The following is a 13,726-nucleotide window of genomic DNA, read 5'->3' as shown; positions in this document are numbered from 1 at the left end:
AGCCAAGTTCATTTAGCCCTTGGAAGGAGCTAGGGGTGGTCCATTGTTGGGTTCAGATGGACCACCGGTGCCTGGAGACCAACGCCCAGCCAAGATGGATCAATTTATCAGTCAGTTCCTCCCCAAACTCTCCCATCTCTTCTTTATGGCATCCTCCCTTCCTCCCTTTTAGAGTGAGCTGTGCTAGACACCTGTAAATGGGTCTGAGTAGAAGTTTTGGGGGAAGCCCCTAATTGACTCAGGATAAATTTCTGTTAAATTCCTGAGGCATTGTGGGTAGGCGTACTCTTTGGTTGCCTTAAGCTGTATTGCTTTGTGGGAAATTGGGGGTGCCCTGTGGTCTGGGCATGTGTGCCAGGGAGAGCACTGAACTGGTGGGGCCATGGTGTGCTTGTTTGATTCACAGCCCATGCCCCTGTTAACAAGGAGGAAGAGGTCATTTCAATTCTTGCTACTGGAACACAGGTGGCTCCTGATTATATGTCCAGGAGCAGGAAGAGAAAGGATTTCTCCTCCTATAAGGAACTGCCCTCCTCAGACTATTTTGATTCAGTTGATTTGTTCAGTCTAGTTATTTGTTTATGCAGATCCTCCTCACTGCTGTTGTTATATTTCAATAAATATAACCTTTTCCCATTTTAAATTGAGTCTTCTTAAAGGTGTGGTGGCAACTCCCTTCTCATTAGTGAGCATGTTGTATAGTTTACATTTTTTTCTGCCTCATTTCTGCCCTGCAATATGGTGGTGAGAGGAGCCTACCTCTCGGGGTTGTTGTTAGCATGATGGAGGCAAGGCATGCAGAGTGCAGTGAGCACTCCATCGTGCAATGTTTAAACACTGCATGTGGTTTTTTTCCTGCAAGGAAAAAAGTTTCTGCTTTGGAAGGACATGGACTTTTGAGAACTTTATCCCTGGATGACTGCTCAGTGAGTTTGAAAGCCAAAGCCCCACTGTAACCTGAGCAGTTAATAAAATCTATTGCCCCATGATGGATTTTTTCGTCAAGTAGAATTGATCTGTCCTCCTTGTGATTTGCGAGATGGAGGGGGAAACAGCAAATGCAATCAGGATTTCTGGTGCCCCTGAAAGAGCACTGTTCTGTCAGTCTTCTAAAGCCTGGGAGTAACTGAAGGCTGTGGTGGTCATTCCTTTGATTTATTGAAAATAAAACACCCTTGATTAACATTTTAATAAAGAAGGTCTTTCTTTTGGCACGCAGGGTCTGAGGAGCTATTCTCCCCTATCGTGCAAATCTGTTCCTTCTCCGGTGAGGGGAAGTATTACCACTTCCCAGAAATCCATAAAAGAAGAAGTGATTTCTTAAGCTGTTACTTGTACACACCGAAGTGAGAGCTTTCTTGGGGTGCGCTCTCTCTCTCTCTCTCTCTCTCTCTCTCTCTCTCTCGTGTGTGTGTGTGTGTGTGTGTGTGTGTGTTTGCTTGCGAGGGGTGCGCTCCCGATATGTGTTATGCAAAAATGAGGATGATTTGTGAAGAAATCATCCTTGTAAAGCTATTGGTTCTGGTCATCAGCCTTTATCCAATGCTTTGGTGATGCTGCTGCTGATCTATTTGGGAAGTTGGCTGGCTCTCAAGGCAGTCTCTCTCTCTCTCTCTCCCTCTCCTCTCTCTCTCCTCAAAGGCTGTTCCACAGTGAAAATATGCTCAGTGCAGTTGAGTGCATGAATGAAAAAGCCTCCAGTATCTTCTAGGCTAGCAAAATGCAGCACAAGGCTCAACTTACCCTGGCTTTCCTCCTGTCCCAGGTAAGGAATTTGGTGCTTTGATCTGGTCCTAGGGGTTATGTGTTTGTGTGTTATCTATCTGTGTTTCTTTCTGGGGGTTTTTTGGGGGGAATGTTTTGCATTTGGCTATCTGGAAGTGTCTTGATTTCTCAACGATCGCATGCCGACTTGAAAAACACACAGATACGCACGATGAAGTGTGGATGTGAGAAGCAATTCTCCGATGTGAAAAAATGCCTCTGTGTGCTTTCCAGTGACAGGAAATTAGGGACATAATACGTGTGTGTGCATGCAAATTGTATTTCCTTCACATGAAAGAGAGTACGGATTGCTGGTTCCGTGGTGCCAGCAACAAGATATTCTATCACCTTCAATGCTTCAACTTTGATTTTTTTTGCTTCTCCTTCCTATGGCTTCTGCCAGGACAAGATCATTACATTCCTTACTCCCCACACTCGTTAAAAAGAAAAGAGGAAGGGGGGAAAAACGTGATTAATTTTTTTTTTTTTAAATAAAAAGGGGAAGAATAAGGGCTTTCCCCTGCCTCTCCTTCTCTGCCCTACCGCTTTGGTGAATTTGTAAAATCGAGTATTAATGAGCAGCTCGGCAGCCTTACCTCCCGCCCTCTTCTCAACTGTAAAAGATCCCACCCCCCCTTGCAAAAAGGTAAAAAAAAAAAAAAGGACATAGACACCCAGCCTTTAAAAAGCCAAGAGGCTGTGGAGCCCTGCTGTTGCTGTCAGTCAATAGCCGAGGAACTAGCTGCTCTCCAACTTCTGCACTCCTCCCTTGCCTTCCCCTCTGTGAATATGATACGGATTTCATTTTGGGAAGCAGCGTGTGATGTTTAAGGCTCCTTTGTTGTCATTCGGTGTGATGCTCCTCCATCCCCTTGTTCATCCCCTCTCTCCTCTCGCTTGTCTTAGGGAGCTTAATCTCTCATTCAGCTACAAGTCTCTGTCTCTTGGATCCCTGGGATGGTACTCCATGGTGATAAAAGTTAATTCCCTATTGGCTTGGAGACTGACTCGGTTTTTTGCTTTTAACCCTTGAGGGTGCATGGGAGACCAATGCCTCAGGCGAGAGCAACTTAATGTGCACGATGCCTCCCAAATGAGAGGAACAGCTGTAGCTCGCTGGTAGAACATCTACTCTGCAGGCAGAAGGTCCCAGGTCCAATCCTCAATGGTCTTGAACCTCCAGATAGGACTGGGAAGGACTCCTGCCTGGAAACCTGGAGAGCTGCTGCCAGCCAGTGTAGAAAATGCTGAGCTATGATTTGACTTTGTAAGGCAACTTCTTAAGTTCCTAAAACATCATAAATCTGGCTGCCTTCTACTAGGTCACAATGTTTGTCTGTCCAAGCCACTGCTGTCTGCTCTGACTGGCAGCAGCTCTCCTGGGTCTCAGGCAGAGGTCAGTCCTAGCAACTGCTACCTGGCCATTTTAGCTGGAGTTGCCAGGGATGGGATTTAGGACCCTTTGCATGCAGAACATGTTCTCCAGCACTGAGCTATATGGCCCCTCAGCACTTCGACAGCCCTCTCTGTTTATGGCATATAAGTTGCAACTATTTCTCTCTCCTCTTACTGTATTTTTTTTTTTCTATTGAACCTGGAAAAATGGGACCTCCATGTGTATTTTAAAGACAAAACTGTGAAGATACTAGTAGAGTACAGAAACAAGTAATAAGTCACAGTTCCCTCTGTTCAACCGCAGCAGGGTAGTGTCACATGCGTGCTCATAACTTAGAGCGAGGGCACTACAAATTGGTGTCGTTGGGCTTGGCGATTGCTTGGGTAGTGATTTAAGGACAAGACCTGCCATTTATTGAATTAACTCATTGTTTAAAAGTTTTCTAGCATGTAGAAAGCTGGGATCTTGGCCAATGCTGCAGTAACTCCCATTACCAGTAGCTCCACCAAAAATGTTAGCTTTACTACAGAGTCCCAATGTTGTGTGAATCTGGCTCCTAGTTGTGTACACTGGTGTTAGGGCAGCAAGAGTTATGGCTCTTGTCTCCTAATACAGCTTGATTAAGGCTGATTAGAGATCTTCAGTGTCAAGTGAGAATCAACTATGATTGACCATGTGAAAGCCATGGTTCACTAAATGAAATGTATTGAAGTGGTCTTGAAGCAACAAAATCTAGGGAGCTGTGGCGCGGATGCAATTTACATGGCAACTCAACTGGATGTGCTGAGGTCATTTGAAATATGTGCAAGTACTGTGTGGAAGAGGGGGAACTGTGTGCATGTAATAAAAATGGATGGGACAGGATGTGAAGAGAAAACCAAAACAACTGGTCAGTGGTTTAACTGGTTGCAACTAGCAAATATATACATACACTTTGGAGTGTGAGAGGGTTGTGGTATTTGCGATGTTGCTACTGGTGACAAAATAAGGTGTCAGATGTGCCTTTTCCCCAGTGTGTGACTTGGCTTACTTGTTTGAGTTATCTGCTCTGCAGTCCTCTTGTGCGATGCACCTTGCTGTCTCTCCTGCCCTTTGTTTGTAGCAGCACACTATGATTTGGAAGATTTTCCATTTAAGGTTTCTGTAGTTGGGCACACAGAGATAGACTTCCTGAGGTCAAGGAGGAAGAAAAGGTGAAATATAAAAGGAGAAGAAGAAGGAGGCAGGTGGAGAAAAGGAAAAGAGCAAAGGCTGGTAGAAAATAGGATGATGAGTTAAATGTTGTGACTCAAATCCAAATGATTGTGCCCTCCTTGCAAGGAATCAGGTACTTACTGTCTATCATCTATCTATCTATCTATCTATCTATCTATCTATCTATCTATCTATCATCTATCTATCTATCTATCTATCTATCATCTATCTATCTATCTATCTATCTATCTATCTATCTATCTATCCCAAAACCTGCTCCTCTGTCAAGCTATTCAGATGCCCTTGGACAAATGACTATGTCTCAGCTTAACAGACTTTACAGGAATGTTGTGAGTTGCAAATGCAAGCCTGAGCTCTTTAGCAGAAGGGCATTCAAGACACACATGTGTAGCACTGCTTTTTTTTGGGGGGGGGGAAACAACAATCCTGCAGGAGCTGACCTGTTTCTAGTCACATGCTTGTATGTTCAAATGTTAGTTTTCTGCTCTAACAAGTCCTCTTTTATTAGCATGGCTGGAATGTGTGAAAGTCAGTCTCCTCCTCCTCCTCACCTGTATTTCATGACTCATACAAAAGATGGCCCACATTCTATCATGTCTAACATGTCCTTTGTTAAAGATCAGATGGTATCAGTTGATAGGGCTTGTCCTCAGAAGCTGCTTCAGTGCCAGAACTCAATGTCAAAACACATGGAGCAAAGCAAATGAAGAAAAGATTAACTCTGGGTATGTACAAAGTGCTCCACCCTGGTGACAGAGTTGAAATGGAGAGGAGCAAGGTTTGCAAACTGGAACAGGTGATTCACTCTTCTTCTTCTTTGGGAAAGCAATGACTCTCTGATTGAAATACCACACTTTTGTGGTGGAAATATTGGGAGAAAGAGGCATTGATGAGAAGCCTTGCAACAGCTGGTGAGATGATGAGGAAAACGCTGCTGTTAAAGGGGCTACTCAGATGGATTGCTTGACTTGGATAGCTTCTGTGCAGCAGCAGAACTAAATGGTACAAAATGGGAAAAGTTACCTGCATGCAGCCATCTGGCAAGGCTCATAGGCGCAGTGATATTTTTCTCTTCCTCAGCAGCAGCTACAACTCATTATTCCTTGATATCCGGCAAGTGGAAATGGGCAACATTGATCTTGATCAACTGATTTATAAGCAATGCAAATCTGTTGCTGTAATGCCTTCCAGGGAAGAGTATAATTCAGGTTTGAGTTAACGATCTAAGTTTGGGTCACGGTGATTAGGGAGCGAAAGTACCTTCTGAGCAGTGTGTTGTAGGCCCATCAACAATCTAAACATGCATAAATTACTCAATAGATGAAAATGATTTTTTTTTTTTAAAAAAGGCGGGGACACAAAGATCATGCACTCCCAACAGAACTTTGTGAGACAATCCTCTGCTCTTCTGGGGGACAGTTGAGGCTCAGATGTGTTCAAGAGTCTTCTTACATATCATAGTAATAATAGAAGCCTGGGTGTGTGAAACTGAGCTGTAATTCCTCTTTCTGTGCTTTTGGAATAGTGTCAGGAGCAGGGAGTTATGGCCACATCTGGAATGTGTACATCTTTCCAGAAGGAAGATGCAGAATTCCTCCTACATACATTTCCACTGAGGCATGGAAAGAAAAAGTGCATCTTGGTTCCCACAAGTTGGCCATAGTACATCAACACATGACCAGATCATCACTGGTGGGAACCAGCACATGTAAGTTTCTAAAATGGGGATAGGGTGTGGAACTCCAACCCCCATCAGTCTCAGCCAGCGTGGCCACATTGTGAGGGATGATGGGGTTGTAACCTAGCAACATCTGGAAGGACATGGGTTCTCCACTCCTGCCCTAAAGCAATTTCCCTATGTTACATAAATGGGCCCATAGCTATGCCTGGTGCCTGTTATAACAAAGAGTGGTGTGTGTGTGTGTGTGTGTGTGTAGCACTGCATTAAGCTCTTATGTCCCATTGGTATTTACTATGGATTGCACACCCTAACACAGAGGAGGACTCTCAACTGCAGGCAGCGTTCTGTGCATGCTGGAGCCACTCCAGTCTCTTCTGTGACTTCATGAAACATGCAAAACGGTGTAGTTTTGATACACATAGAGCCTGCACATCTTTCTGCAGTGTGATCAGTGTACAGAAATTCCTGCCATCTTCCCAGTACCAATGGAACAGAGAAGTGTCACAATGGAGAGCATTCAAAAGCCAATATCAAGTGGTAGGCTAGATGGCTATGGCTGGTCACTTCTCTATTTATAGAAATAGACAGAGCAGTCTAATTCATTTTCACATACCTTTAATGCTAAATTCACTGTGCCCCATTTTCTGTGAATTCTTTTAAACTGCTGAAACATTCACATTTAAAATGCACGTGTTTGTAAGCACTTTCTTTACAATACATTTTGTCCCTGAAATATACTTATTTTTTTTCACCCAAACTGCATTGCACATAACAGGCAGTGCATGTGTGAAAGCGTATTGATACTTACATTCTGCTCTGCGTAGAAGTTTGTGAAGTCTGGGATCTGTGCATTTGTTTTAAAATTTGACACCAAATGAACTTTGAGCTTATCCACCCTTACCTTTCCACCACTCTTTCCAGGCATGGTCTGCAATTTAAAGATTTGTGTCTTAGCAACCCCCCTTTTTGATTTGCACCAGTGCTTTCCCCATGAAAACACACTCTTTAAAGCTCAATCAGAGCAAATGGCAATCCACTGAGAACTTGAAGTTTGCTCTGGTTTAATGCTAAAAAAAAAAAAAAAAAAAAAAATCCCATTTGGACACAGATCTTTTAAGCATGGAGTTGTGCCTGGAAAGAGTGGAATTAAAGGTCCTACATACATTTCTGCTGATTTCTAAAAGGAGGGAGAAAGGTATACAGACTGTTGAGGCTGTCTAGAATTGACACTGGAAACGGGGTGTCTAGGTCCTACTCTTTCTAAAAGTTCACCTTATCCAGCCATTGGCTTCATGCTTTATAGCATTTCCCCCCCCCCCACATGATGAAGTTGGGCATGGAGTGCTCATTTGCTAAGATGGGCTAGAAATAATGGGCATAATTGTTTAGCTAATGTGTGCCTTATGGAGGTCTATGACAGCAGCAGGCAACCTAAGGCTCGGGGGCTGGATGCAGCCCAATCACCTTCTCAATCCGGCCCACAGATGGTCCAGGAATCAGCATGTTTTTACATGAGTAGAATCTGTCCTTTTATTTAAAAAGCATCTCTGGGTTATTTGTGGGGCCTGCCTGGTGTTTCTACATGAGTAGAATGTGTGCTTTTATTTAAAATGCATATCTGAGTTATTTGTGGGGCATAGGAATTTGTTCATTATTTTTTTCAAAATACAGTCGGGCCCACCACATGGTCTGAGGGACGGTGGACTGGCCCATGGCTGAAAAAGGTGGAAACAATAACTTGAGCTGTAATTGCAAAGGAAAAAGTCTCATACGCATGATCTACTCGGAAAGCTTATTTTTTAAATACATAGTGAATTATAGAAAACACAGAAACCACCAACTTTTTCATATTTCTCCAGAAGAGGGCTCCCTGCACAGCATGAAAACCAGTGATAAGATTCAAACAGAGAGATGGGTCACAGCTGTAAAAGAGGGAAAGATGGGGGGGGGGGGAATCACATTCTATACAGAAGTCATGTCAAAATAACTTTAAGGGTTGAACTCTGAGTTACTCACTCAACTTGATCTCTTGTTCATACCAGTCTAGTGCAGTATTTGATCATTAATCGTTTTCAGTGAGATAGGTTTTCCTGTGGTGGGGTGGAAATGAATAATTGATACAGAAATGTCCTTTAATTTTGTTTCCCCCCCCCCCCAAGGAATGAAAACAAGAACCTTGGCAAATGACCTTTCTGACTACGGACTCTGTACGTAGTTGTTGCTTTCCATTTCTGATGTGAAAGCAAAAAATAAACATTGTCCTTTGCTATTATGGAGAAGCATCTTGAGCAGGCAGCAGGTTTGAAATGCTGTTTCTGGATCTGGAGGAAAGAAAAGTCAGATGGGTGCACAAGATGATACACCGTTAAGTCAGTTGGCATAGGATGCCACAAAAATAATTTATATGTGCAGTACAGTGCTTAAACTTTAACGTACTTCTATGTGCTTTCATGGGGAACATGGTGGACAGTTAGGCTTATCATTGCAGATGGTAACATGCATGCAATGTGTGGTTGTGATCATGGTCTGCACTATGAAAACATAGATCAGATTTTGAAAGCACATTCTGAGCATGTGTTGCTAGCACATACAAAGGTAGGGAGATGGATGGTGAGGACATATATTTTACATTCCTGATATTGTTGTTAATGGTCTTTGCTGACATGATGAATCATGGCTTGAGGTACTTGTACCTAGGTACCAATTAATGTTACTGGAGTGGTGCAGAGCTGCCACAGTTCCCTCTAGGTGGATCCTATGATGTGCTAATACTTGTAGAAAGGGAGTTGGGATAGATTCCTTAGTATTTCTTCCTGCCCAAAAGGAACCAATGCCTGTTGGGCAGAGGCAGGCTAGACCTGGAAGCAGAGGTTCCAAGCTGCATCCAAAATTTGGGGGGCGGATGCTGTTGCGTTTGTGTGATGTCTCACATGCAATGTGCAATGCATGTGACACCCACCCCACCTGCCCAGGCCTTCATTTGTCTCCATCGCTGCAAGACTGAGACTGCCTCCTCCCCATCCGCAAGACCTGCAGAGGCACTTTGGTGTGTTCCTTTGATATCTATCTGGTGTGCCACAACAGAAAAGGCCCTGCTTCTGATCAATATCGGCTTACCTTTAGACACTGAAGGGAATTGGAAGCAGGGCCTCCCCTGAAGATCAAAATGAAAAGTGCACCCTTGAAATTGAATGAAATGACTTAAAACTGTTATGTACTGAAGTTCTCACCCTGGGCCAGCAGGGGGATACTGTAGATAGTTATGCAAATAAGGGATTGAAAGTGACGTTCAGTGATTGGATAGTTTTAGAAAATTGTTACAGTTACGTTGTACTGGAGCTCTATATAAGCAGGCTGACTGAACCCTTCAGCTCAGTTCTGTCCTGGCCTGTGAATAAACAAGAGCTGTTTGAAGAATCGCTGTGTCGTCTGATGTGTTCACCCACAACTTAACAAAAACAGCCAAGCTGGTGCCAAACAAGTTGCTTTGCTTTCCTTTGGACCACATCAACGAGGCTGAGAGGGGCTGCCCAGACTTACGCCCTGGGGAGGTTACTTAGGTGCTGCTAACACAGAGGTTTGACTTCACCCCTGGAGGCACACTCCATTGTCTCTGGAAACAGACAGATGCCAACGTCTTAAAATAGGGGTGAGAGACCTCTAGCTCACCAGATGTTCTTGGACTTTAGTTCCCATCAGCCCCAGCAACATGGTCAAATATCAGGGATGATGGGAGTTGCAGTCCAGTAGCTTTGGAGGGTCAGAGGTTCTCTGACACCAAATTAAACTACTAGATAAGCTTTCCTCAATCTGATGCCACTGAAAAGTTTTGGACTACTGCTTACATTAGCTCCAGTCTGTATGGCCTAACTGGGGATGATAGGAATTGCAGCCCTACAACTCCTGGAGGGTTCCAGGTTAGGGAAGTCTGTTGTAGATTTATTAAGCAGCCATCACCTCTGGTATCATAGCTGCAGTTGTGCAATCGCATGCCTTAAACTTCAATTGAGTGTTAGCCGGAGCCACTACTGGCTTACACTGCAGCTTTTGCTCACCCCTGTAATTAACAGAAGCAAAGGCAATTAATGCGAAATTGCCAGCTGAATTAAATGTTTTTTTTATTTGTATTTCCCCCTGTTGTCCTATGAATCCTTCATTTATTAAACATAGCACCAAGTTCCCTCTATGAATTCTGGAATACTTGAGACCCCCCGCACCAGGCTCAACTCTACACAAGGCATACAGTGTGTGTTCTGAAGCATTAACCCACCCTGTCCCTCTTTGCAGCTTCCAAAGCTGTCGGGACTCTTTCCCACTCATATGTTGCTTATTTTCCGCTGATGGAACAAGCCCATTTGGCTGCAGGCTCCCCACCACGACAGGTTTTTTGTTTTTGTTTTGGTCTGTGTTGGGTGTGCATATAACTTTCTGTTAGGCCAGGATTTGGATCAAACAGCTTTATTATGAGTTGGCAGCTTTTGCCTGACCTTCTCTGCTGCCATTTCCACTGGGGCGAAGTGTAAAAGCGGAATCTCATCTTGCAAAAACACCAGTGCAACTCCTGGCAAGTCAGAGAAGCTGCAAAGGCCTTGTGTATACAACCCAGTAAGATTTTGGGATCTCCTTTTAGCCTTGTAAGCATTCCTTCATTGCTATAGCTTCTAGGAATACCATAAGAAATAGCACTGCTGAGGAATACTAATGGGTCAAAGAAGGCTGGAGTATTAAATTAGGGCTGTCAGGGGATGTTTACACAACTGTTGGATGTGTGCCTGCTTTGAAGAACAAACTTCCTGATAAGGAGAGAGGGGAATTGGTTTAAATGTGGGGCTTTGTGAATGTTTGACCGCAGGAACCTGTTTTAAACACAGGATGTAGGAATCTTCCAGTGGCTACTGTGAGAAAAGGATGCTGGACCAGATGGGCTACTGACGTAATCAAGGAGGCTCACTTTACATTCTTAAACCTGGTCAGGCTATTTGCCAGTCTAACCCAGCATTGCCTACTCTGACTGGCAGTAGCTCTCTGAAGTCTCAGGCGTGGGCCATATATACAATCTGAGCATAGGTTGGAGGAGCTCCCAGCATTAACACCCCAACAGATCTTGCTTCTTCATTAGTTTCCAAAGGTGGGGGGGGGTCCCAAAGTCCAGCACAAAGCAAACAGTCTTTGTGTCTCTATATTCCAACTCATGCATACATATAACTCTGGATATTGTTCTTCTCCAGACCAGCCTGATGCGGAGATAAGGAAAGGCCCACCCATTTGTTTCTATGGGAGCCTCTTTGGACTTGTAAACCACAGTCCTTAACCAGCCAGCCAAAGCAATTACCTTGACAAAGGAAGTGTTTTGGTAAGCTTTCCCTTATGCATTCTATATAGGATTGCAGGTTCTGGAAGGGGAGCCAGGATTCCACCCAGATGTCCCCCCAACTCATTATCAGTATGGTGTGAACGTGGCCTCAGTCAAAGCTGGGTTTTGACAGCCAACCTTCCCTATTTGCTGCTTCATGGGATTGCCATATTTTAATATTATTTTATTGAAACTTTTTTGAGTGCAATACCAACTCTGCAATGCAGTCATCATCCTGCCATTGTTGAATGTGCGCCCTCTGAACTCCTGAACTGCAGTCATTTTGCTGCTGCTTTAGGAGACTTTCGATTCTCATTCTCCCACTATAATGACAAACTTCTGAAATGCAATCGTCTCATTTTTTCTCTCTCCCAGTGCCTGTAACTGCTTCCCAGGGGAGAGTGAAGCTCTGGAAAACAGCTTTGCCAAGCCCCTTTGAAGCTCTGGATGCTTTGGCCTTGAGGCATCTAGGCAGGCAGGTTTGCAGCTTCTAAGTGCTTACTCACTCCTGCCTTGTAAGGCTTATTTTACTAATTTCCCTAGAGATGGGCCCTGTTCTTCTTCTTCTTTCCCTTGGAGGCCCAGGACAGTCAGAAAACCGTAGAATTAGCATCCCTTAGAATTGAGGTAAATACAAATAATACTTAAGAGTCATGGAAGTTGAAGGCATCCTGCTCTGAAGATGATAAAAGGGTTAGCATGCCCAGTCTAAACTTGAAGTATAATAAACACAATAGGATTTGGATGGAAATCTAGCATTCTTGCAAAATTGGAGTTGTTTCCTTGGATGAGATGACACCTGCTCCAATTGAATAAGTGGAGTCCTTATTTTCTTATCCATACCCTTGGTAAATCAATATCCCTATGTCTGTGTCATGGGGGGGGGGGATGCATTTAAATTTTGCTAGCATTAATAAACATATCAGCATTTTTTTTCCAAATTTAGCACCTACTCCAGGCTCTGCAGAATCATCTCCTCCTCCTCCTGATTTCCTTCCTACCTTTCAACATGAGATCCCAGGGTGGCTTACAACAATGGAAAAATACAATATGAAAAACAATTAAGTCTTACGTGTGATCCTATGCATGCCTTATTTACATCCCATTTGGATTACAGTAACACACTCTACATGACTACCTTTGGAAAGTGCTCAGAGACTTCAGTGGGTCCAAGACACAATGGCCAAGTTGCTGGTTACTGGGAGAACAGGAGCTCCTTGTCACAATAGCTCTGCTGGTTATTGGTCAGTTTCCAGGCACAATTCAAAGTGTTGGTTATGACTTGGAAAACCCTACACAGCTTGAGTCCAGGCTTTCTAAAGGACTGTATTTTTCTATATGAGCCTGCCTGGGTTTTGCCTTTTTGGGGGAAGGTCTTTCTTTCAGTCCCATCTGCTCCACAGACACCTTTGGTGATGATCAGAGAGAGGGTGTTTCAGTGGCTGTCCTCAGATTGTGGAACTCCCTTCCATGGGAGACTAGGCTGTCTCCACCCTGCTTTCCTATTACCAGCAGGCAATGCTGCCTTCTTCTTCTTCTTCTTCTTCTTCTTCTTCTTCTTCTTCTTCTTCTTCTTCTAGCAAACCTTTGGCCTTCAACAACATGTTCTGACAGGATTTTCTGTGGGTGGTTGTTGAACTTGTGTGTGCTTTGAAATGGTTTTAAGGATCATTTATTTAATTGCTTTATTATTATTATTATTATTATTATTATTATTATTATTATTATTTGTTTTTAGTTGTATCAGTTTTCATTTATGCTGTGAGCCACCTTGGGTCCTGTACTGTTAGAAATGTGGTATATATATATATCAAATAAGCTAATAAATAGCAAGTCCTTGTCCAGACATACAGAACCAGTGACCACCCAGAAGGTGTTGGGCTCTCATCGACCTCAGCTGCCATGGCCAATGGCTGATGGGAGTTGTGGTACTGGAAATGAGGTGAGCCGACCCATTGAGACAGCAAGTAGAAACCTCGCAGCTCAGCCAGAGGCCCAGCTCTCACTGGCCTCTGCTGACTGGCAGCACCTCTCCAGACTATCATCTTTCCCAGCCCTGCATGAATTGAATGCCTATGAGTGTGTGTACTTTGCTGCCAGACACACAATTTGAACAATTTGATGTTGTTCCTATTGTAGGCAACATATCATTTTCTCTCTTGAAATTGGGCTGCAAGTGGGCTTTGGAAAGGGAGAAGAAAAGAGAAAGCTGTGGATAAAAAGTCAGGCTGAGCCGAAAGTGGAATCACAATATGAATAGGAAATGGTTGTCAAGGCTGGCATTTATATCCCTGAGGTACTTGACAGCTGGATATGG

At 43.7% G+C, this 13,726-nt stretch overlaps 2 protein-coding genes across 3 annotated transcripts in view; one reads left to right on the top strand and one right to left on the bottom strand.

The window, feature by feature from the left end:
• CDH13 (cadherin 13) overlaps nt 1-13,726 on the top strand; it is a 684,692-nt gene that overhangs the window by 78,595 nt on the left and 592,371 nt on the right. The window contains exon 1 of one of the 2 annotated variants that reach the window (XM_081870213.1): nt 1,578-1,765. The exons of the other annotated variant lie outside the window; for it this stretch is intronic. Within the exon in view, the coding sequence (XP_081726339.1) occupies nt 1,721-1,765 (45 nt within the window). The 5' untranslated portion in view covers nt 1,578-1,720. Of the gene's footprint in view, nt 1-1,577; nt 1,766-13,726 lie in introns of those variants that run through there. 2 annotated transcript variants of the gene reach the window in all.
• The window catches only part of SDR42E1 (short chain dehydrogenase/reductase family 42E, member 1), a 312,532-nt gene that overhangs the window by 283,557 nt on the left and 15,249 nt on the right, over nt 1-13,726 (bottom strand). The gene's annotated exons all lie outside the window — the stretch shown is intronic.

This window comes from Podarcis erhardii (genome assembly GCF_964252035.2).
Source record: "Podarcis erhardii genome assembly, chromosome: 7".
Taxonomy (NCBI): Eukaryota; Metazoa; Chordata; class Lepidosauria; order Squamata; family Lacertidae; genus Podarcis; species Podarcis erhardii.
The sequence above is the reverse complement of the archived record's forward strand: the minus strand, read 5'-3'. Positions and strand labels throughout refer to the sequence as shown.